General features: G+C 37.8%; 3 protein-coding genes across 3 annotated transcripts in view; 2 read left to right on the plus strand and 1 right to left on the minus strand.

Annotated features, from left to right (window-relative positions):
- The window catches only part of pag1 (phosphoprotein membrane anchor with glycosphingolipid microdomains 1), a 55312-nt gene extending 40337 nt beyond the window's left edge, over nt 1–14975 (plus strand). The window contains exons 2-8 of the mRNA XM_024294606.2: nt 266–497; nt 867–924; nt 3440–3536; nt 5433–5602; nt 5768–6187; nt 12019–12072; nt 12284–14975. Coding sequence (XP_024150374.1) covers nt 310–497; nt 867–924; nt 3440–3536; nt 5433–5602; nt 5768–6187; nt 12019–12072; nt 12284–12619 — 1323 coding nt within the window. The 5' untranslated portion in view covers nt 266–309 and the 3' untranslated portion in view covers nt 12620–14975. The remainder of the gene's footprint in view (nt 1–265; nt 498–866; nt 925–3439; nt 3537–5432; nt 5603–5767; nt 6188–12018; nt 12073–12283) is intronic.
- Nucleotides 1–25502, minus strand: part of adnp2b (ADNP homeobox 2b) — a gene marked incomplete in the record, with an annotated part of 705870 nt that overhangs the window by 168166 nt on the left and 512202 nt on the right.
- The window catches only part of znf704 (zinc finger protein 704), a 50192-nt gene continuing 40993 nt past the window's right edge, over nt 16304–25502 (plus strand). The window contains exons 1-2 of the mRNA XM_024294532.2: nt 16304–16983; nt 24217–24401. Of these exons, the coding sequence (XP_024150300.1) occupies nt 16747–16983; nt 24217–24401 (422 nt within the window). The 5' untranslated portion in view covers nt 16304–16746. The remainder of the gene's footprint in view (nt 16984–24216; nt 24402–25502) is intronic.

The raw sequence follows: 25502 nt of genomic DNA on the forward strand, positions 1-25502 counted from the left end.
CCCTTTTGAAACACTTCATGTTAATTTTTTGATAAAGACTATACTAATGGAAGGGTCTGTGTCATTAATAAACCATTAAGAACAAACGATGTGATCGTCAAACTCATCAGGAGTTTAGAAATTACTAAGGGTCGAGTTATTATCATTTTTTTTCTTGTCTTCTTTTATAAACATCTATTTTTTGTTTGTTTTCTTCATAATCATGGGCTTGTCAGTCAGTTTACTGACTGTTTTAATTGACCCCTCTATGTTTTTTTCCCCCCAGCTGGTACCTGTCCGATGCCGTCTCCCCCCACAGTGTGATGTGCCATGGCTCCGGCGCTGAGCAGTGTGTGGTGGGGACCGGAGGCGGGCGTGGTGGGCTCGCGGGCGGCAGCTGACGCCAGCGCGACTGCGGTGTTGGGGAACGAACATCTGCTCCTGGTCGTCACCCTCAGCATCCTCACTGCGGTGCTGCTGGGCTCTCTGCTGGTGCTCCTCTGTGCCAGCTGCCAGGGGTAAGAGCACCGTCCTGTCAGATGAGCCGGATGCATGTCCGTAAAGAAGAATTCGGTTGTAGTGACTATTGGTCCACCATTGATGCTCTAATACAGCAGTTATTACTTAAAGATGCAATTAGATGTAGCAAACACATGCTTTCAAGCAGCTGATACAATTAATTTTAAAAAGGAAAACATTTTTTTTGCATAAAAACTATATATAAAGTATTTACTGATTTATATATAATTCTTTATGAAAGATGCAAGTAAAACTTAAAAATATTTCTGTACTTTTGCATTTGTCCTGCAAAATAAACACCAATAGAGTTGCATCCTTCTTTTTTTTGGGTTGTTTTTACATATCTCTGTCATTCTTCTCCCTTTCAGGCAGAAAAAAGCAGCAAACACCCATGTGTTAGGAGACCATGAGAACCTCATGAATGGAGTAAGTTAAACAAAAACAACTGTTTTTTTTTATTTATTTAAAAATTGTCAACATTTATTACATATATGTAACTCACATAGGAGTTCAAATCTTATCTTTTATGTCTCAATGAATATGTCAAATTGTTTAGTTTCACATAAGAATTAAAAAGAAGTTAAATTGTCGTGGAAAGATTCAAGGAAACCAAGTTAATAGCTCGCGTCTTCAAGTCACAATTCAAGTCATACAAATGCATATCAATTTTCTTAAATGGAAAATGAATAAAAGCCCCCAAAGAGTACCACGACGACCAATAAAGAATAGTTATAGACCCTCAACACAAGTTTTAATGGAATTAATCGCATGATTTTCTTGGATTAACTCCCAATTATTGCTGGCTGCAAAATGGCCCTCATGACTTTATGAATTAAAATTCTGTCAATATTTCACAAAAACATAAAATACCTTTATTCCAATCATAAGTTTGCGACGGCTCTGCATCCAGATCGCATTTTTTGCTGGGACACAAGTTTGAAACAATTCTGTTAAACGTGAATAATAAAACCTCAGCTGCCACAGAATAAAAGGACCTTGTGCGTTTATCTCCAAAAGTGGCTTTTCAAGACAAAATATGAGCTTAACGACATAAACCAGTAATGTCTGCACTTGTTTGCTCCTGCAAAAAGGGTAGGATGAGTGTTCAATTTTCTGCACCACAAAATTCCTAATTCTTTTGGTTTAGATGCCCTCCTCAGTTTTCGGAGGCATCAGTGAAAAACTTTTACATTCAATTTAAAGCATAAAACAGAACTATGCAAAAGTGTGTTCATTTTTTTAGTTAATTACCAACAGATCAATGTGACATCCATGTATTATTGCATGTTTGGGGCTTATTTGAGAGTAATTGGGCCTAGCCCAAATGTAAAAGCAAAAACAATTAAAACAACTCCTAAAAATGTATTTACATACTGTAGGTTTAACCCCTTCACTGATTCAGTTTATTGTAACAACAAGCAGATTTATCCTTATTTTCCTGACATGACTGGGTTTATTTACATTATTAAAAGTGCTAAAAACATTTATTATGACATCTTAAAAAAAAAAAAAAGTTAACTCTTATAACTGAAACAAAAAAGTGTTTTTAATTCATAGGTTTTAAAAGAACAACTTTATTGTAATTTGATGCAAACTTCTGATCTTTAAAGTGACTTCTAGTAGCAACAATTTCCTGCAAATCCTGAGCTATATTCAACTATATTTGAATAGTTTAATTACGAGCTACAAAACAACTTAGCTTTGATTCTTGTAGAAATGAAACTCTGCTGCACTCTGTTTTTAGTTTAAGTAATTAAAAAAAATGTAAATCAGATTTAAAAGATTATTTATTAGTTATATGTTTGACCTCAGCCCTTTTTAAAGATGATTAGCTTATAATAACACACAATTACTCCAAATCTCTCCTTTAGCAAAGTGTCAGAGGTAACCAAGCAACATTTAGTCTTTTGTGTCACTCCCTCGGGGGGATTGTGCACGAGTGTCTGTCTCGCACTTGAACCACAACCTTTTTTATGTTTGATTGATGTCCTCTCTATACCCTTGTGCATCAGTGTAATTTTCCAGCTTGTCACACTGTTATAAGAGGGTCCCATTTGTATGACGGACCATGTCGCATCCTGACAGGTTAAATGGGGGCTCTGTCTTTTCGCATGAGAAGATGAGCTCTTCCTGTTTCACCTGCGATCTGTCTGGCTGTCTTTTCTCTGCCCATCAAAGGGTTTCTTTTTACTTTTTTTTTCTAAATTGAACTAAATTAGCTTGTAGCTTAGCTAGAGTCTGCAAAAAAGTGACCTCGCTTCTTGTGTAGATCAAGTATAAAGTGTGCGCCTCAATCTGAATGAATCAGCTTCTGTTGAGCTGCAAAGAGTGAAGTGTGATAGAAAAATAATATAGATCTCCCTAAATGTTTGCTAATCGATTAATTTCTAAGAAAAGGAGACGATCAGATTCACAAAATGCAGAGGTCATAAAACAGTTAAACATTACATCATTGAAACTAACGTTTATGGCAGCGTTCAACCACTAGGTGGGGATGTGGAGCCTCATAATCACAACCCTCAGTCTCAAATGAAAAACAAATAAACTGTTTTTTTGTCTTCTAAGTGAGGGAAATGGGGGATTGTTGCTGTGAGGTAATTTCATGTGAGGCTGTCTCCTGCAGCACAGAGTTTGGTAGTGATTTCATTCTTTTACCAGTGAAAGATTAGATCGATTTCCCCAACAGAGGCCCCATTTAGAGCTTTGTTTTTTAAAGATGTCTGAAGGAGAACTAAAGAGTTGGAAAGCATATAAGTCTCCACTTCAAGCTAACTGAAATATTGTACAGTAAGCAGTGGTCTGCAGTGGCATTTGGGTTTCAGTGAGGTGTGAAAGTGACCTGCGCTCTAACAGAGGACGGGTATGGATTGATTTCAGTCCACAGTAGAGGTGAGCTCTCTGTGAGACCTGCAGTGACAAACACCCCTCCTTTGTTGTTCAGCTGTCGGAGAGAGAGACGGCCAGCCAATCAGCAGACAGTCCTCAGACTGACGGGGCAGTCAGCACCTCGCACAACGGTCCTCTCACCAGCGGTACAAGTAAGTCCAGACTATCCACTTCAGTTTATTTAATCGGTTTAATTCCTGTTTAATCTCTAAGCCAGAACACCTCGTTTCTCATCTCCTTTATTCCATTAAATTACACGAAAAAGAGAATGACTACATGGCTGTTGTTCTGCCACCGACATTTTAACAAGTCATTTCTGCTTAAACGTTTTGTAAGTCATGACAAAGTGACCATTAAATAAAAGTTTAAAAAAAATACTGTAAAACTTTACTTAAGTAAATCTGTATTGTTTTGTTAAAACAAACAAAAGAATTACGACTATAAATAGTAAAAATATGAGGAAAAAGTAATAACTTTTCAAATAAAAATGTAAAATTTTTTGAAAATGTTTAGAATAGAGTTGTAATTGTAGAAAAATAAAGTTGTAAAATTATGAAAAAGTCATTGTTTTACGAGAATCAAGTTATGAAATTATAAGAAAAATATCTGTCATTTTACAAAATAAGAGTTGTAAAATTATTAGAAGAAAGTTTGAATTTGTTTTTCAAAAAAGCCATATAATATGAAAAAAAAGATAAAGTTGTAATACTAACTAAATGACTTAAAATAAAGTTGTAATTAAAAAGTCAACAATTGACAAGGTTAGAAAATTATGAGAAAAAGGTTATAATAGTAACGAGAAGGATGTTGAAACATTAAAAGAAGTCATAGCTTTATGATAATTACGTTTTAAAAATATGAGAAAAAAATAAAATTTTACAAAAAATAACGTTTTGGGAAAAAAGTTGTAATTTAAAAAATAATGTCAAAAAATTATGAGAAAAAAGTTATGATTTTTTAATGATTGTAAAATGTGCAATTCTGTAAAATAAAGTAAAAAAATTATGAGGATAAAGTTGTAATAAAAAAGGCAACAATTGACAAAGATAAAGTCAGAAAATTGTGAGTTAAAAGTCAAAATTTGAGCAAGAATAAAGTTGAGAAATTATAAGTAGAAAAGTCGATAATTTACGAGAATAAACTTGATAAATTATTAGAAAAAAATCAATTGTTTTACAAGAATGAAGTTTTTTTCAAAAATAAAGACATTACATTTTAAGAAAAAAGTTGTAACTTTTTAAATAAAAAATGTATAATTTCGAAAAAATAAGTTGTTCTTTTTCCAATAAAAAATTACGATTTTGACAAAAAAGTTGCAGTTTTTCAAAAAGGTTTTAAAATTGTCATTTTACGATACAATGTCATAAAAATGTTATAATAAAGATGTAATTTTAGAAAAAAAAGTAAAATTATGCAAAAAGAGCAATTGTTTTATGAGAATAAAGTCGTGAAATTATAGGAAAATTTGTATCATTTTACAAAATCAGAAGTCATAAAATTGTTAGAAAAAAGGTGTAATTTTTTCAGCATAAAATTATTGAAAAATAGTATCAATTTTACCAAAATAAAGTTGAAAAATAAATAGTAAAAAAAGTCAATTTTACAAGAATAAACTCAGGATTGTGATTTTAAAATTAACATTTTACATTAATAAAGGTATAATTTCATAATTTATAGTTATAGGTTGAGAATTTGCAATATTCAAGTAATACATTTATGAGACAAAAGGGTGTTGGCTAGGAAAAATATAAAAAAGTGCTAACATTATGTTTCAGTATGTATTGTGCATTGTAAGCAGTTACTTCAGCATTGGTTCATGATTAAAGAAAAAAATACTTCTTTCAGTGAGTAAAAACTGTTTTATTATAAGTCTAAATACATTTTAAAGAGGCTTATACAACCATTTTTATTTTCAAAAAAAGCATGGCTTTTTCCTTGTAATATTCCGACTTTATTCTTGTATTTGAATGTATTTTTTTTTTCTTTGATTGTAGCCCTAATACTCATCGTTTTATCATCCATGACTTAATTTGTTTCCAATATCCCAGTCCTCACAGAGACACAGGACACCAGTCCCCAGCTGTCTGAGGAGATGCTCTCCAGCCAATCAGAGCTCAGGTCCTCCAAGTGTCCTCAGGACCGAGAGCTTCCCAGCATCCCTCCCAGTAACGCCCTTATAGGGGAGCAACCCCCAGCATCAGGGGACAGCCCTTATGAGGTGAGTATTTAAAGTCACCTTACAGCATCGTTTCCACTCAGACTTCTAGAGGAAATAAAATCTACTAAATGATCATTTAATTGACTGAACCCAATGAACTTGATACTTTTACATGATAAGCTGACATATTGATTGAGTTTTTGAATTATATTTCTTGATAAACAGGTGGTAAAGGAGATGGTGGCTGGCTCACGCGACGTCACCACTGAGGACTCACTGTATGAGACTGTTAAAGAACTGAAGGACCCGCATGTGCAGCCTCACCCTTCTAATGGTACCGCCACTCAGCCGAGCCCCGAAGAAGCCCCCCCTCCCGCTCCTCTCCTCAACGGCCATGCCAGCCCCGGCACGCCTGAGCGCGGGCCGCTGTGTGACAGGGTGGAGTACGCCTCCGTGGACCTGAATAAGAAGAGCCGCCACAGCGCCGACATGGAGGCCAAGAGGCGCTCCGATCAGGCCGCCGCTCCCTCCCGCGAAGCACCAGAAGAGCTACCGCCACCTGTACCAGAGAAGGTTCTGGACGAAAATGACAACCAGCCGGTGGTTACAAACGGGGCGGGAGGTGCCGGGATCCAAAACGGGGAGGTGAGGAGCTTGTATTTTAAGTGATGGTGAAATAGACTCTATGCTCTGAAGAAATCCACCCAGCTGGCAGGAGGAGGAGGAGACAAGGGGGAGAACAAAGACAGAAACATGTGTCTCACGACCAGTTATTATCTGCCAGGCTCCGTCGCAGTGCCTCTTTAGTCAACAGTGGCAGAGGAGGAAAGAAGGCACTGGAGTGAGAAAAGCAGGAAACACTGATAGATGAAATACTGATAGTGATGCTGAGGTGATGAGAGTTTGACTCGGGGAAAAATGCTGGGAGGACTGGGAGCCATTAGGGGTGAGTGTCAAGATTCAGGGACAGAGAGATTGATAGAGGATGAAAAGGAGGAAAGGGAGCCAGCAGCATACAAATAAAGTCCTCTGCTGAAAAATGGAAAGTGGAGAAAAAATATAAAGACGGCACATTCGGAGAAAAGCTTGACAAATGTGTTTTGATGTAGGAAACTAAAGGAAAATGTTAAAATTGTGGGCGTGGTAAGCCAAAAAAATCTGCCAAAAAAATGTTTTTGTGAAAAAAAAAAATTGAAATCCACAAACGAAACCAAAATAGCTGTGTCTGGGATATCCAAAGGAATTTTGTTTCAAAATCTGAGATTTGGCGATTATCACATTCGGGACAATGAACCTTTTGTTTGACCGATTTTCATGAAGTTTCACAAACATGCCGCCACTGTAGGTCTCCGCCCCCTGGAGGTACATCGACCTTTGACCTTGGGAAGTACGTGGCCGCCATCCCAAATTTTCACAAAATACACTTTCAGTAACAGCTACTATCATAAATTAGCCCCAGGATTTGTTTTTCCTGATCTTTTCCTAACTTTCATTGGAAAACAATTGGGAAAAAAAATTGTTACCTTCACTTGTAGATCTTAAATAGCGTGCCCATGGTAAGCTCACAAAAATGCTGTTCTTCTGTTATTTGTCATTTATTCAACATAAAATTGTGAAAATTTCATTTATCTTACATATCCAGGCTGAAGCTGAAACAACTAATATAACAAAGAATATGAACATAAAAGGAATGTGGGCGTGGTTAGCAATTAACCTATGTTGCTAAGGAAATCCAAAAGTTCACTTTTGCCAATCGTTCTGAACTAAAATTGATCCCCAGGCGAACAAAATATAAAATGGTTGCTGTGGAGATAAAAACAACAGAAAAAGTGAGGGAGGGTCATAGGTGGGCATCGACAGTGACAGTGGCACATAGAGGCAGTGATGCGGACAGGTGGGCATCAAGGGCACGTACCGACTGTGGGCCATACAACGCCGCTCATTTCTGTCATTTAGGTCTTTTTTTATTGTATTTTCCCTTATCTGAATCCCTGGGAGTGAAGAATACTGGTGGTTTCTGCTCAAGAGTGCAGAGATTTCTCTAAATGGCTTTACTTACTGACAGATATAATATCGGTGTTTGCAGGCTGGAACCACACACTGATCCAATCATGCACTCGCCTGAGTATGTATTTGTAGCCGCCCACAGATGTACACATTTTCCCTCCGTCACCTCATCGCTCAGACACAGTATGATGACATGTTCTGCTGGATGGATATCCCAGAGCTGAGTAAAGGTTAACTGTAAATGCTGGGAACTCTGCTTCACAATCAGGATTTGACACTGATGTGTTTGCTTTAACTAAATGTGTATTTGTGAGCCAAGTGTAAAGCAGACCACCACCGTTACTCAGACACTCAGATCATCAGCTCATTGCCTTTTGTGTCGGTATGTTTAGATTAAAGTCAGTTTTTCTTAGCTTTAGATTGATTGGACAGAAACCACTGAGAAAGTCCCAACTTTTTGGTTCACTTTCATATTTAAACCACCTGTAAATAACATGCAGTTTTATGATACTTTCGTCACAATGCTGCAAGTGGATTCATGGGGGCTTGTGGCCCTGCCCAGCGTATTTCCTACCTCTCAAATAAGATCTTTCTCAAATTGCATGTTTTCATCCGCTCCTGATTCACAACAATTTGCATAAAGAAATACTCAGAAATTAGATTTTGCTTAAAATGTATCATGATTCAGCTTATTCTGTCACAGAGAAAAGTGACTTTCCACCGGTATCTAACACTTTATGTTAGTACTGTCTTGCATATCGGTCACAAGCCGCTTTAAAATACTGCTTACCAGCGCAAAATAGCTTTTCTATGCAGATGAGCTAATCCACGTCGATTGTGGAAGGAGTTAGGGTATGTCAAAGTTAGGGTCGCCGGATATATTAGTCTTTTTCTACCAGAAACTAGTATTTTTCTACCAAAATATGAAGGGGGTTATCTCTGAACTTCCTTTCAGGTAATGATTTTCAGCCACCAGCTTGTCTGCCACCAGGTCCCCTTCAAAAAAAATGCCACAAAAAAATGTTAAAAACACCAAAAAAACAATTTTCATCAGAGTGGGTGTCCAAGGGTGCCTCAGAGTTAAAATCATGTTAAAAAGAAAAAAATTAACCTTGTCAGGGGAAAAAACACCTGACTGAAAAGTTTTGGTAAATGTCATTTTTGTAGTTCAGACAGCGGCATAAATGCTTGATTACTAGAGGGACAAGCCGGTTTTCTTCCCTTTTTTAGGCTTTTTTTCTTCCCATAGCTAATTTTAGACAAAACTTCCCCCACATGAGCAGCTGGCGAAACTGCGTGACATTTCTAGGCACTTTGCTTAGTTATGTAGCCAAACCAAACTGAGGTGCGAAACTCTTTGGGATCGTCTGCCTATACAAACCGAGACCACTAGATTATCTTAATGTGAAAATGCCTCAAAAGGAGCCCCTCCTGTGAAACCTGCTCAATAAATGCTGCTTTCCCACACAAAGGGGAGCTTTATTTTGCACTTTCACATCCAGATTTTAAGCTGCTTCTTCTACAGTTTCCCAGATTGGACAGAAAAACAGCTATCAAATCGTAAAAAGCAGCAACAACTGTTTGCCTTGGCTTGCCCGCGTGCCGCCTTTGGGCTTTCCACGGGAAGTCCAGAAAATGGATTTGGCCCAGTCAGTGGACTGCCCAGTTATACATCAGGGATACAGTGCAAGTAAAAAAAGAAAAGCAATACAGAGCATTTCAGCATTGATGAGGACCTCTAAGGTAGAGTATTCCATTTTAATGCAGTCTTCTGCAGACTGTGACGTTTATTTATGTGCATACGACAACATATGCTCAACCACGACCAACTTACTGTCACCTGAGTCGGCTGTAATCAGCTTACAGCAGGTAGTCTGTCACATCTCCTGCATACATACATCATACGTCTAATCTTCTCACACGCACAATCGCGTCACGTGTAATGTCTTAGTGTGATGGTAACAAAACAAACACTATCAATAGTTTTGTGTTTTTAAATACCTTTTTTATACATTTTTTATCTAAGTATTAATACTTGACAGGGTCAAGTCACCTACCTCTTGTTTTAAACAAATCCTCCTAGGGAGACATTGGTTGATTAAAGTAAAAAAGTAGAAGGCACCTGCTGCATTGCTGAGTGTACGTCAGATCTATAAAAGTAATCATGTCTCCAAACGCACTCTATGCATAAAGAAGTCGTATTGATTTACGTGCTCTGAGAGAATAATGTGTACGGAGATACTGAGACCTGCAGCCGCGGTCGACACTTTGATGGATTATCTCTGTGCATTGTTTTCACTCGGTACCTGGGAGCATCGCTTTCACAAACATGACACTTATTAACAAAAAAGTAGTATAGCTTGCACATTTGTATGACTTAAAAAATAAAATCATATTTCTTTGTTACCCACACGATCCAAAAGACAAAGGAAATTTCTGGGTTTTTTTCATATGTTTGTGCCATTTTTTTATAATAGAGAACAAGAATATTGAACTAAAAATTGCGTTTCTTAGTATTGCTTTATTCAAATTGTTGCGAATCAGGAACAGATGAAAAAATTGTATTTTTTTACTCCATATAGTATGTTTGGGTCTGTTTTTGATTGGTTTGTGTCACACCCAGGTGGAAGAACATCACTGTAGGTTCATTAACCTCTGAAATAAAATAAAAATATCATGTGGCGTTCCCCAAGGTTCTGTTCTGGGTCCTATTTTATTTGTTTTATATATATGATTTCTTTTGGGTAACTAGTAAATGTAGCCACATTTCATTTGTATGCAGATGACATTCAGCTTTATTGCTCTTTCCCTGAAACAAACTATAATATTGTGACCAAATTATTGGATTGTTTAACAGTCTTTAAAGGGAAACCAAACAGGACAGTTGGAGGCTGACTCATCTATCAACCCAGATTTGAAAAATGCAAAGAAAAAAAAAAAAAAAACAGAGGCAAAAATGTTTATGGAGGTTGAGGATTTTTCTTCTCCACCTTCTCTTAAGGCAGGCACTCGTGGTCCAGACCAAAGGGGACCCATGTCTGAGTGGTAAAATGATGCTAGCATCATAAGCTAATAAAGGCTAATGTTTATTAGCAGGAGTTTATTAGGTTTAAAGGCTAATTGCAAATCCATCGCCAGGACAGAGTTTGCTGGATTTAATGCCAATTGCACTCAACCACTGCTGTCTAACTTCCAAGTCCCCTGGAAAGTTGTGCAAGCCAGTAAATGTTTGGCGACCGAAGGCAAAACACCTACGCGCCATGCTAAAGCTAACAGGATTATGACTGACCGTTACAAATTAAAAGTCGGGTGGGACTTTGATACTGAAGCTGCACAGTATGATGACATGAAACTTCTGCAATAACATGGGACTTTCACCAGTTGACCAATCACAAAATGTAACTGTAATATCACGTTTCAACCTATAGGGGGCAGAACAAAGTTTATTTTAAATTGGGAAAAAATGTGGCAAGGACCAACAGACACACTTTTAAAGCCCCATTTATGTATTCATTTACAGGTAAATAGACAAAAAAGTTGATTTAGGGTTTGGTTACCCTTGAATTTAATCATCTTCACTGAAATGCTCAAAGGACAGAAACAGGAATTTTTGCCCCACAAAAAAAAATCTCTTCCATCAAGCAGCACCTTGGTTGTCTGTCGAGTGTTAGAAACCTTGGGGTGTTGTTTGACAAATTTCTAATCAGCTACTTCCACTCTGCAGAATCTATGTCCAAGAAAACAACAGTTTTATTTATTTTTGTCTAAAATCTGCCTAATCATAATTAAAAGACCGCTGGAAATGCTTTTAAAATAGATCAAGAGATGACCGGAGTGGGACTTTACTAGCAAAGTGAGTTCTAACAGGGGTATTGAGGTTCTTGTTAGGCTGCTGAAGTGTTTAGTCCTGCTGTCACATGCGCTTTGTTGATTAATGACTACCTCATCAATCATGAGACAAAGTGGACTGAGGCTGTGCAGAAAGCGTCCGTCACCCTGTTGCTCACTATCGACTCTTAATTCTGCAGTTTTTACAAATTAGAAAAATAATAAACAAAACAGACGAGTAGCCTCAAACAGAAACTGCAGATAGAGAGCATGCTTTTTCTCCCCACTGCTGGGAATGGTTTCATTTCACTATTGATCACTTCCCAAGCGTTCCCTTCTAATTCCAAGTCATTTCTTTTCCTGTGTAGTTGAGAATTTGTCAATAGTTTGAGTGCATGTTTTATTAATGCTCCACAGTTAGGCCTCCTATAATTGCTTAACATCAAAGTTGTAAAGATCTGTTATCGCTGCAGCTTTATGCACTCTGATATACAGAAAAATAGGCACCTGAATCTTAAAAATGTACATTTGAAAAAGCTTTTTTCCTCAAAGAACGTTTTTCTTTGCAGCGTTGCAGGGATTTTTATTTATTTATTTGTTTTTTGTTGCCAGATCTGAATCTTTTTGTTATTTCTCTACAGTTACACTCCCCTCTGTCTCCAGGCTTCAGCAACCACATTCTGTCAGACAATGAGGTAATTGTGTGCTTAACTCTCCTATTTCCTGAACTGCTGTTTCCAGTCATGAGACAACTGCATTTTTTTTTCTGTCTGCAGATTTAAAAAGGGAAAGCCCGTAAAAACAGTTGCTCTGTGTAGTGCAACAATGAAAACATCTATATTTTAAAATCTGGTGCTTTTTGATGTTGTTTTCATAATTTCGTTGTGTCTTCTCCGTGTCCTGCAGTCAGCTCTGTACTCTACGGTCAACAAAACAAACTGTGACAGTACTGTTAGTGAGGACGACAAGGAGCACGACTACAGCAGCATCGCGGAGATCAAGGGTATGGTCACGGCCTCGTCCTCCAGTGACCTCTACGCCACTGTCCAAGACTTCGACACGCCGCCTGACGAAACCACGCAGGGCCACGACCCCGTTGTTGAGTACATGTATCATGGCTACGAGACCATCCACATCCCAAAGTCAGCCAGCGCGGAGGCAGGAGGAGATGCAGCCAGAGCTGAACCTGACTACGAGAGCGTGGCGGAGCTGGGACTCTTTCCTGAAATGTCCCGCCTTTGAGTCCGCTGTGGAAGGAGAATTTGCCTCAGGACACCAAAAGAATCAGCTCTTTCCAGCTTCAAATATCAAGGACTTAAGTCCTCACTGCAGCTTGGGTACAGTTAATCACATCCTAACCTCTTTCATTTATTTCTCGGGGTAAATATCCGTGGTACTAGTCGGCCTTAACATCATTATGAATTGAGAAGAAAGCAACACTTTTAGCTTGACTCGGTGCCATATTTAAGCACTTATTTGTATGTGAAGGTTAAATCCTCCACTGCAGCTTAGCCTCCTCAATGGTTTCTACATGGTTCCTTTTTCTTTGAGTTCCTCTAACTTCCCAGAACTTGTTCCTTGGGATTTAAAAAAACAAACAAAAAATAAATCCATGCTTGATCATGACAGGATAAACCCCTGCAGAAATAAACGCAAACATAAAATGCACAGAATTTTTAACACCAAACAGTTTTAAATGATTTTTAAAACTTTCGAAGTTCATTTGTAATTCATATTTATTTAAAAGTGTTTTAGTATAATATAATCATAAAGCTAAATGTGTTTGTGTGAGAAGTTTAGATAGTTTTTATAGGAGTTTGATAATAGGATTCAAACTGAAAGGGAGTTGCGACGTTACTGACTGTTGGGTACTATTTAAGAAGTTCATGTTTAAAGACAAAAAGAAAAGATTTTTATGGTTTGCACACAAGCTGAAGTACTTAAATTACTTATTAGGTTACTGTCTTGGTCTTATTCTTGGTACAAAAACTGTCTTCGCTGGCATTAAAGCACAAATTCAAGGTACTGGACGCTTTATGAAAACTACAATCCAGTTACATTCCTGCTCAGTTTTAACATATTAAACTAAATCCATCTTTTTGTAGCTTGGACTGATGACATGCCGGTTGTATATAGTTAAAAGCACTATTTTAACCAACTGTTTCTCGCTGGATATTTGATGTTAACCTTTTATCGTTCCAAAATGGTATCATTTTAAGAATAAATGTATGAAGTGCACTGATGTATGTCGAACTGTAGGAAATCTTATTTTTTTATTTTATTTTTTTTCCATTGTGACTCTATCTAGTTACCAATCCAATGTCGGACGTGGTACACTTCTTATGGTACAAAAATGCTAAAAAGTGTGGTACTAAAAGCTAAACTGATGCTTCAATAATGTCTATCGGTGTTTAATATGAAGTTAACAGCCTGTGAACTTTGCTGTAAATGCTTTGCTGTCATAATGTCATATTCCAGCCACCTTAAAATGCTGCATTTTATTATTATTATTATTAATATTTTGAATTTCAGTTTAAGTTTTATTTGACATGTTTTGTTTGCTGGTTAAGCCCAGTCTGGATTCAAAAATGCTTTAAAACAAACAAACAAACATGTCCCTGTGGTGATGAAGAATTTAAAATCCACTCATGTATGAAGAGGAGAATCACATAAATAATGCATCATTTTGTATCCATATATTGACGTGGCTAATTGGACATGAGATTTATGTTTGATCAGAAAAATGCCATAAAGAATCTCTAAGGAAATGCAAAAGGAGAGGCTTTAGTGCCAAATCTAATCACCACACACCGACCTTTGTTAATAGACACTTACCTAAAACCACTTAAGCTCTCTAGCTGTGTATGTTGGCCATTTAAACCCATGCACTCCTCTTAAGGAAGGGGCTGTGATTGAGGGCTGCAGAAGCCCCCCTCAGTGGCTTCTCCCTCAGCGCTACTTCTCCCCTAATGAGACCGTTTGTCCCACCAACAACCAGACAATGCGAAGCGTTCACTCGCCTTTGATCGAAGGGCAAAGCCTGTTTTGGCAGTTATGAGCACATCTGTCACTCCACTGTGTCCAGTTTCCTTTCTGTGCATGTAAATATTTTATGACGTGATTTGTTTGATTCAAATCTAAATAAAAAGAAAGTGTCTCATGTTGGCTTGCTATTTCAAGTAAGTGTTTTACGTTGCTCAGGATTAAAATCATATGGCCTTTATTTTTCCTTCATTAGCAAGTTTTTGAAACTATTTTAAACACTTTCCCAGTGGTCTTTTAATTATGATTATGCCATTTTTAGCCAAAATAATATTTTTTAAAAAGTTAGCATCAAAGTAATGATGTATCCTTAAAATGAGGTTATGTGTACATATGGAGTAGTCAACAATATAAAAAATAATGGAAAGAATGTTTTAAAAAAGAAGCTAAGGAACATTTAAAAAAAGTTTACTCCAGCATTAAATTGGTCAAAGGGTCATTGGGTATTTGGCTTGTAAAAGCAGTTAGAATATCTGGGGGAAACTGGGTGTACTGAGAGTTTAAATGTACTCCGAGCTCCTAAAATTCTAAATAAACTATGCTATCCTCATATCAATTCATTTATCGTCTCCTTTGATATATTTGATATGTCTATGTTGAAGCGGCATTGGTTTTTTTTAATTTATGTATCTGTTTGTCCATCTGTCTCAGTCCATTCTGACTAGGCCTGCACGATACATGGCAAATTTATCGTCATTGCGATATTTTTTTTGATACATGTATCGAAAAAGACAGCTTAAATAGAGATAAATGGTTACCTTAAATGTTTACACATGCAAAAACAATCTTATGGCAGCTTGACGTATTTAACAAATTGGAAAGAGACATTTTCGGATTTGACCAATAGGATGAACCTCTTTTATGTTAGATACTCGTCGTTTACTTAGACGTGGGTCATTTGGAGTATAATTTACGTTCTGTTGAGTTTTTTGTTTTTTTTTAACTGATGCAGTGAAATGGAAATTATGTATTAGTTGTTTTGCTGCATGGGCATGTATCACAAATCATATTGTTATTGCAATATTGATCACTAATATCGTACATCACAAGTTTTTTCTAATATCGTGCAACCCTAATCTGCATGTTTTTTTTGTATTTTATTTCATTGTTGAGTTTTTTGTTATTTTTTATTTACTATTATTTCCTTGGTTAATTGTGGATTTTTGTGGGCCATCCTATTTAGGGTGGCTATCACCACATTTATCACCCATACAGGCCTTGGAATAAAATATTTTTTAATTACTGTACCCTACTGAGGAAAGTACACATAAAATCAGACAGATTTTATCCAGATTTGCAGATAACAGAGTTAAATCCAAGACTTATGAAACTACCACAGGGCTAAAAAAACAAAAACCCCAACAAGAATAAGTCCTAAAGTATGCAGTGAGTTTATAAAAAGAAACTAATAGTTTTATTATAACAGTGTTGTGGAAGTTTACAAACCCTGTGGCTTTTAAAAGTGTGTGTTATGAAATAACATGTGGGCTCCACTGCCAACGTTCCCGGTTTTCCCTCTTTTCCCGCCTTTGCACCCCTCCCGTCTTGTTTTGGTTCCATCCTTGCGTCATTGTTTTGAATGGAGCATCCTCGGGAGTCGCTCTACCCTCCTTCGGAGGAGAGGGGCGGAGGGTGGCGGCGGCGGTGGGGGCCTGTGGAGGCGTGTGCTGCGCCGTCCAATCAGAGGCCGCGTCGGCCGCCGGACCGCACATGTTTACAGGCAGCATTCCGCCGGTAGAGGCTCCGCTCCGCCGCCGCCGACAGCGGACTGGATGCTAGCAGTCGGCGGAGCCGGAGTCGGCTAACCGTCGTGTTTTTGCCCCATTTTCGATGCCAAACTCGAAGAAGTAACACATTCATCCACAGTAAGTGAAATAATTCGACGTGTTTGCTTGAATACTTTTGATTGAAGTTCAGTATTTCATCCAAAATGGCGTATTTTGGTTAAATCGTGTTCGAATGTCATTTCGGTTCCTGGTCACGCGGAGGATCCGTGTTTTCCCGCCGACCGCTCAGCTAGCAGGGAGCAGTGGGGAAAACAAACAGGTCGAGCGGAGGAAAACTGGTCGCCGGCTGGATGTGGAGTCTGTCCGCGTCGAATGAGTTGCTGGCGGGAGCTGAGTCCAAGTCCTGCACGGTGGCCGGTTCGGTGCTCCCGGGCCGTCTTTCGGAGTTCTGTCTTCCTGAGTATGTGGCCGCTCTCTGGTTTATTATTGGTGGAGCGTGTAGTGTATCTGCTGCGGGTTCGTGTTCTCCTCGACGTCGTTGACCGGCTGTGAATCTGCATTTGGCAACATAAATTGACCGGAGTCGGCGGCGGTGCGGACATGCATACGAGGCGCTTGGTGAAGCGGTCCATCCTCGGCAGCCGCGTTTATGCCCCGAGTCCGACGGGGGACGGTGCCCCGGTGACAGGAGTGGTCCAGGCTGTCAAGCAGGAAAACAGAGACGTGGAGGTCCGGCGCAACGTTTACACCGTCCTCATGCAAGACGGGAGCCTCAAGGAGTTCACGGAGGAGGAGATAGCCGCGGCGGCGAAAGGACCGCTCAAGTCCAGCCTGAAGGTGTGTGTGTGCGCGCGCGCAGCGGCCATCGCCACTGTTTTTGGTGTTTTTTTTTTTGCACTGTTTTGCAGCGTTTAACCGCTTCCTGCTCGGAGCGGATTCGGCGCTGCTGCAGCCTCTGTGTTGACGGCAGATTGAACCGGCTCGCGCCGAACCTGCATCCGTGAAAAAACACACATTTCTGGTGGATGCAGCTGCAGATTGGATGAAATAATAATAAGCTGTCATGACATTTGTCGCCATCTGAGTATGTAGGACAAAGGGCTTGATGGGGCCTGCGCACTGTTTATGTGAGCTTATGGGTGGGCAATGCAAACAAATAAGCTGTGACTGCAGCGTTTTGGACCGAAAAGAGGAGAGATTTTTCGCCCTTTTTTGCATGTGTTTTCCATATCGCATTACAGTGAGTTAGTTTTGCGCCCACACCTTTTAAATGCACATTTGCATCCCAATAACACATTGCACCTTTAAGGAGGGAAGTCATCTTTGATAATACACAAATTTCTGTTTCTTTTCAAACTCTAGCTTTTATATAATGCCATAAAAGCAAGAGAATAGGTCTATTTTTTTATTTAAATCTGACATATTTAATTGGTTTATTTGACTTCATTTGTATTTCTCCCTCTTACGTCCATTGTTGATGTCTTTTTTTTGGCACTTGGTTTGACCCCAAAAAACCTAGTGGTCACTACTGTTTTCATGCATTCCAGGCAAACACTCGGGTTTCTCTTTTCTGAAAGCCTGTAAAACTAGTAAAACTCAGATTTCAGACCTCCACAAAAACCCTGTGCGAAGAAGACCCCCCGATAGTCACATGATGGAAAGCTGGCGCAGCTGAGGCTAGAAGTGTAGTCCCCACCACACAATGGTCAAGTCTCTTTCGGCACGTCTCAATTCCCCGCTGAAGTCAAAAACAAGCCATAAAAATGAGGAGGAGGAGTCCACTGCTGCGTGTGTTGGTGCATCTGTGCAGCTTTTGTGTGCTGGAGTGTAATGAAGGAAGTATGGGATTTTCCTCTGGTGTGTGTTTGTGAGCTCCAACAGCTTTCCGTTTTCAATTGATGGTTGGATGAGAAAAGATGAGGCCCCATTTCTACTGTGCAGCAGCTGTACGACCAACAATGTGGACACCCCCAGGTTGGCAACGGGTGGCTTTCTCCAAAGAATCTCAAAGCTCGGCGCCGTGCCCAGCCAGGGCGGGGGGCGTGTGTGTGTGTTAGGGTGCGACTTGTTGACTAGTTGGTCCGTACAAGTTTGTTCTTTGAGAGCTGCGTTGATTTGTAGATGTTTTGTTATTGTGTTGTTTTGGAGGAGTTTGCTGTTGTTGAGTGCAGTGCTGGAGCGAATGAAGCAATGCAGCTGAGAGACTCTTTGTTCTGAAGCTGAGATCCCACAGCAGCCCAGCTTCAGCTGTCCCCTTAGTGGCTGGCTGAACAACATCAGCATGAAGCACACTGAGTGCCGGATGCTTCAGTCTTCTAGTGAAGAATATGGAGGAGCTCTTTTTTGTTTACTTGTAGATCATCTATGCTTTTTTTTTTTTACTCTAACACAAGATCAGAACTTATAAATGAGAGATTTTTTCCTTACTGCAAAGATTTTTTTAATACACTTAAATTCTGCATTCATTCTTGGACTGTAATCTTCAATATGGAGGTGTTTATATATATATATATATATATATATATATATTAAAGATGAACATTGTGTTTTTTTCTTTTTCATGTCCTTGCAGCTGTTTTTGAAAGATTTGGGACATATTGAAAAAAAATAAACAGAAACATGTATTTCTCTATTCAAATTACTGTGGATCAGGAGCAAAAAGCAGAATTTAAAAAGAGCTTGTGATGTGGAAAAATATGCTGGGCGGGCTGTTCCACCACCACTCACACCCACTTTTGCCCGCGATAATGGAGAATCAATACATATGTGTTGTAGCGGGTTGTAATTCTAAGAGAGATGTATAGGTGTTAGCATCTGCCTGAAAACTGTACGACGGAAAGCTTTCAGCAACAAGGAGGGGAAAGGGGGCGGGGTTGCATCACACACCAACAGTCCCTCCTGGGGCGCCACTAGGGTTTTTGGGCCCTATGAAAATATTTTTTATATTTTTATCCAAAGAGCATAAACTAACTAGTTAAGTTAGTAGATTTGTGTTTTGTAGATAATATTTTTATTGCTGCAAAGCTCTTTGGCAATCCTGATGTTTTTCCTTGTCAATAGTGCTGCACTGGTGAGAAATTAGCATTTGTGGGATGAGTATCGGAACTAATTAAATTGATTAATTTACCTAAAAAATTGCCAAAAAATTCCAGTTTTGATCTATTGGAACTTTGAATTCTCTGCTTCACTGAGTTGGTAAGATGAGATAATTATGCTTTATTGATTCCATCCTGAGAAATTGTTGCAGCAGCTCTAGTTTAATAGAAAAGAAAACGGTGTTAATAACAAATCTAGGGGGAAACATCAGACTGATCTGAATGTTAATTCTTGTTAATTAAAGCTACCAAAATAATGGCATAAAATGTGTACATTTATTTGAACAACTTATCAATGCAGCTCATCTCTGGCTTAAGTATGATGAGTTATACAGACATGAAGGTCTCTTGCAACGACAACTTTAAGCTAGGGTCTCCCAAGTAGCTGCATCCTTTGGAGAAAGTCCTAGAAGAACTTGGACCCTCAAACACAGGATCCTCACTCACTTAGGGCTTTGGTACCTATCATCTTCTACAGATTCTTAAAACTTGCAGAACATCGTGGCTGATGGATCTCCACCTAGAACAGATTCATAGCAATGCAGAAAGAGATGAGATCCAGCAACCGGTTGTAATTCTATATCTCTACAGTGTGAGAACAAACTATTGATTGAGATGATTGATGCAGCTCAATGTGAAAGAACCAAGAGGCCATTTGATAACAGGGATAGGTTATTCAGATAATCAAGAATTAAGTTTCTCTTTAAAATCTCAAGATTACATTTTTTTTCAATACAAAAGAAGTACACACATTTAATTAAAACAAATGGATGGCAATTTAACAGAATTAAGTCAGACCTATATCTCCAGACAGAAATGTATTAGAGTGTATCAGACGGACAATGGACTTTAATAAACTGTTTTAAAGTGTTTACATTTACTTTCCTTTCAGGTTAGAGTAAATGCTTTATTCAAATGTTAGATGTATATGCCAGCCAAAGAGATGTGCAATTTATGATGGGAAATGCTACACGTCTGAATGCAAACCTAATCAGAAACCTCCAACAGAACGTGAAACAGAAATAAAGGATTACTGCCTTTTTAAAATACCTGTGGCAGCGTATGCTGCCATCACACTCGCACAGAGCGCCGCTTGTGAGGCGAGGGAGAGGAGAAGATGAAGAGACCTGCCAGCAGTCCTGACCTCAACTCCACTCAACACATGTGGGATCAGCTTGGGTGTGCTGTTCACACCAGTGACCAACAGCAACCATGTTGTGACAAATGCTGGTTGAAGAATGGGATGGCACCTATAGTAGTGTGTGACAAGCAGGTGACCAGCATGAAGGAAGATGGTAGACTAGTGTGGCTGTGCATGCTTCTTCCACAGGCTGCCGAGGTTCTCATTAGTCAAGTAAACAATGTTGTAAACTCGCCAATATGTCTTGTATCTTCAGTCATTCAATCTGAGAAACAAGAGTCCTTTTGTATTTGCATTTGAAAATCTGACTGAATAAAGCGCTGGATCTAAATTTTGAAAAATAAAAACAAGCTGAGAAAACAAAGCAGGTTTAGTTTTTGCTAAAAACCAGAAGATATTTACATGATCACAAGAGACAGACAAAAAACATGACTACCGTATTTTTCGGACTATAAGTCGCACCGGAGTATAAGTCGCAGGGGCCAAAAAATGCATAATGAAGAAGAAAAAACCATACATAAGTCGCACTGGAGTATAAGTCGCATTTTTTTCAAGTAATTTATTTTACAAACTGGTTGAAAAAAACGACATTACATCATCCTGGAAGGTAAGTTATAACATTCATAAGTGAATAGAAAACAGGCTGAATATGTGTCAACACATATTCACATATTAGCATCATGAAAAAAACGAAAAGGTGTAGCATTTATATAACATAACAGTTTTATTTAACTATAGCCTCAAGAACTCATCAACTTTGTATCTTTACTGTAATTAATTGCACGCAATCTCACTCCATATCACTAAATCCCTTAAATTCTTCGTCCTCTGTGTCACGTCTGAATAACTAAAGTAAATAAAGTAATTGCATAGATCACCATAAGAGGGCACTCTAGACTTACGGTCCATATCTCATCTCATTAAAAATTCGTATATAAGTCGCACTGGAGTATAAGTCGCAGGGACATTCAATCTATGAAAAAAACCGCGACTTATAGTCCGGAAAATACGGTATATGACAACTGGACCAAGTGAGTGTAGCATCACCCGAAAAAAAAAAAATGCTTACTTACAGCTCCAACTGGATAAAGTTAATTCAGTCGCCTGGCCCCCTATCTTGAACGTACAAAATGTTTGACAGATTCTCCTGAGTCCGCTTTCATTGGAAGGGGTGTGGACTTCCAACAAGCTCATTCCTGATTGGCGACAGTAGTTGCCATAGATGCATTGACTCAGACCGACTTGGACCTATCACTGCTTACTGACGCCACCTGGCTCCATCCATATCACGAAAAAATGGCAACTGAAATTACTTCATTTTTCCATGGGTGACAACACACTTGCTCAGTCCAGTTCTTTTATAACGTCAATGTATTTAACTGACAATATTTTAGAGTTCTGATTATTTCACCCCTTCAAATTGTAGCTGTTTCTGTCTACGTTAAAGTTACTAAGAAATCTAAAGACTAAAATGCTTAAATCAGACATCATGTGAACCAGATTTAAAACTTTAGTTTGTTTACCGACTGTCTGATTGGACATGTTCTCTTTTAACAATAGTTTATAACAGAAATGCTTTTATACTTGAACTTTGTGTTTGAATAAGAGAGTGGTAAGCTTCATGTTTATCCATATTTATTCTTTAGTCCCACATTTTCTTTCATAAAATGTATCTTTCCAACGCTTGAGTGTCTCTAAAGCTATACATCCACCAATGTATATGGGCCAAGCTGGAAATAAAATGTCTAATTTTGATTAAACACTTTTTTACAGTTTTATACATTTTATTTTATTTACATTTAACTTTCTCTTGGTCTTTTTTTTTAAATAATTGTATCATTTTATTTAAAAAATCACTGATTTTTAAGAAAACTCATGGAATTTGGTTTGATTTTTCTTCTTTTTTCCAAGAATAAAATAGGACTTTGATGCTATCAGAGAGAATCAAACATTTGTTAACCCAGTTCATTCATAATTCACAAACTTTTCTGGAAGGTATTTCGTCCCTGTCAGGCAACAAGGAACTGACATGATCATTTATTGGCTTTGACTTTTAATGCTACACCTGCTCCGTACTTAACTCTCATGCCCAGAAATGAGTCAGAATATTGTGTAAGAAGGAAAGAGAAATTTAGGAGAAATGGAGATTCAGAGGAAAGGAGCGGTGGCTGTATTTATTCTGGTATCAGCCACATGCACTTTAACTTTAACAGACTTCTTTTCTGACTTGGCATCCTCCTCTGTTTTCCTCTTAATATTTCAAATAAATCTCTTAGCATTTGAGGCGTATCGTGTTGTACTTGTAGATAAGGATAAACATCACACACTCTAAACTGAACATACTCTACACATTTGTTTATGCCTGTTTATTTGTTTGGAATGTTTTAAGCAGCCTGATACTAGTAGATATCCATAGAAGTGCCAGATTGTGAGTCTCCTGTTCAAATGGCTGCAGTTTGTTGTGTAAGAGAATGAATGCAAGTTTTTTTTCTGGTCAGAGGTTTGCGGTTTGACAAATGTTTTCTTTAGCGCTTGTCTGTTTGGTGATGTCTCATCAGCTTTGGTTTTGTGCATTCTTGTTTATTATGATAAAAAGGGTAAACAAAACATTTTGTGAGTGTTGTAAACATCTAAAAAATATTCAAATTTTTATATATATATTTATTCATTTTTACTCCAAACAAGACATACTCCTAAGAGGAAAAGAAAAAAAAACTACTATATAACAAACAGGACAATAGAACAGTAAGTCTAGACAACAACACTTACATAAACACAAACATATATTCAATAGAACAAAATATTTCCATTAAGAAAAGAAAAAAACAAAATGAAACTTCTCCAGAAAGATATTTAAAAAATAATAAAAGGTACCGAGTCCTTTTCTATCTATTCTGATAGAAAAAATATTCACATTTAAGTAAATGTGATGTGCTTTTATGAATCGGCTTGCTTGTTTTGACTTTTAAATATTTTTTTTGAAACAAAGTGAATATGCAGTGTTTAAATAAATGTGGTATTTTATATATTTAGTTTTTCTCAAAACTCTAGGAAAACAATCATGAATCATTTATAGCCTAAAGCACAAGGGAATATATATACGTATTTTAAGTATTTTAATTAATTGCATGCTTTTTTAATTGCAAAGCGTGACAATCTATACAAATGGCTATTTAATTTATTTATTTATTTATTTACACATTTAGACTAGAGTGGAAGGATAAACCTCTAGAGATGGAACATCTCGTTTTCAAGAAATAATGATAAAATAGTACAAATGACACCCATACCCCCACGCTTCCAATATCCACCCCTACCCAACATGACATTTCAGAAAGGTTAAATAAACGCATAACCCTAACCCAACACAAAAAACAAAAGCTGATTAAAAAAAAATTAAAAATTAAAAAAAAAATAAACCACAGGCCGTTAGTGAAAGCTAAAAATAGAGACATTAGGACATGGTCAAAAAATTCAGAATTTAAAAACAAACACAAGCGTGTTTTTGTTTCATTGCTCATTCAAGAGTTTGTGTATCTTTTTATTGGCCAAATAGTCACAGAAACAAAACAAGCTAATTAAATATTGAGTAATTGTTTTGTGACACACAGTTGAACTACATTTCTAATAAAATATCTCTTAAAATTTTAAGAGTCTGCAATTTTATACAAATCAGAATTTTATTTGATAATTTTAGTGGTTCAAAATCCTAAGTGTTTTTTTATTCGGTACTTTTTGGTAGAGAATACTAAATGTCTTATTAAAGTCTGTGATTAATTGTGGTGTTGTCCAACCATTTACCTTGTGTTGTTTCTGCACTCTCCTCTTCCACAGCTGAGCTCCAGTAATGGGGCTGTAGAAGGCCAGAAGGAGAGCAGCTGCCTGAACCCAGAGGCAGCAGAGGAGCAGCGGTTGGTGGACGGCAAGCGCCTTAGCCGGGACCCCGATACCCGATCTGTGTCTTTGCTGGAGCAGAAACGCAAAGTTGTCTCCTCCAGTATTGATGTTCCACATACCAGGTAGGGCCTGGGGGGCGTAGAATCACGCCAATTTCAAACATGATTCATTTTTTAAATGAATCTTAGCTTGTGTTTTTAGATTTGTGACGCTGGAGTGTTGTAACGCATGCATCTCACAAATGTTTATCCATAGTACACATTTTACTGCATTGCTAACTCATCAGAGTTTAGGAAACCGAAGCAATTGTACTGAGGTTATGCATCAATTTTCTCATCTAAACACAAATTAGAAAAAAGTGCAAATGACAAATGTTTTGTGCACTTGGAAATATTTCTCAGAAAATCTTTCTATAGACATAAGAGCGTCTCTGTATGCATGTAAAGCATTTTCACAGCTGTAATTTTTCTTAACACAAGGACAAATCAGGAGTTGAAAAAGCACACATTGATTTTGCACTTGCTAATTTGTTTTTTACAGATGCACAGATTTTGTTTGCTGATGCAAAACATTTGTGGAAATTATTTCACAAGTGAAAGGAATACAACTCCAAACACCTGTTTTTATAAAGTCGAACAGTTGGTTGTAATATTCCTATATAAAAAAAGACATATTTGCATTCAATAAATAGTTGATAAGCTTATTTTATTGGACTGAAATATCTAAAAGGCCATCACCAGTATATCTTTTTTACAAAGGTTTTTCAAGCTTCTCCAGGAATCATTTATCCTGGAACTAAAAGACAAAATAAAGGCAAGATGTTTCCTAATTAAGCGTGAAAAACTTGTCCTCAAATTTTTCAAAGAAGAAGCCAGCTAACTGACATCTAGCTCATTAGGAGGTTTGCTTTGGCTCTTTTTGTCAAGATACTGTGTCCGACTTCTCAATATCACCGCGTCTGTTGCTTAAAAATAAGAGTTGGATTAAAGCTTTACAACAATACAATTTGGACTCTTAGTCAGATCCACATGACCATCTCAAGTGGTACAAGTTGCCTTGTTCCTCATCAGCTTTACAATCTTCTACTTCAGCTGTGTAAGACAGCTATGGCAAGACTGTACGTAATCAAACGCATTTGTGGTAAAGCAAAACTAAGACATAAAAAATGCACTAACTGGTCATCAGCAACAGTTTTTACTGCGTGAAAAAGATCAACTTAGAAC

This window comes from Oryzias melastigma, linkage group LG11, assembly GCF_002922805.2.
Source record: "Oryzias melastigma strain HK-1 linkage group LG11, ASM292280v2, whole genome shotgun sequence".
Classification (NCBI taxonomy): Eukaryota; Metazoa; Chordata; class Actinopteri; order Beloniformes; family Adrianichthyidae; genus Oryzias; species Oryzias melastigma.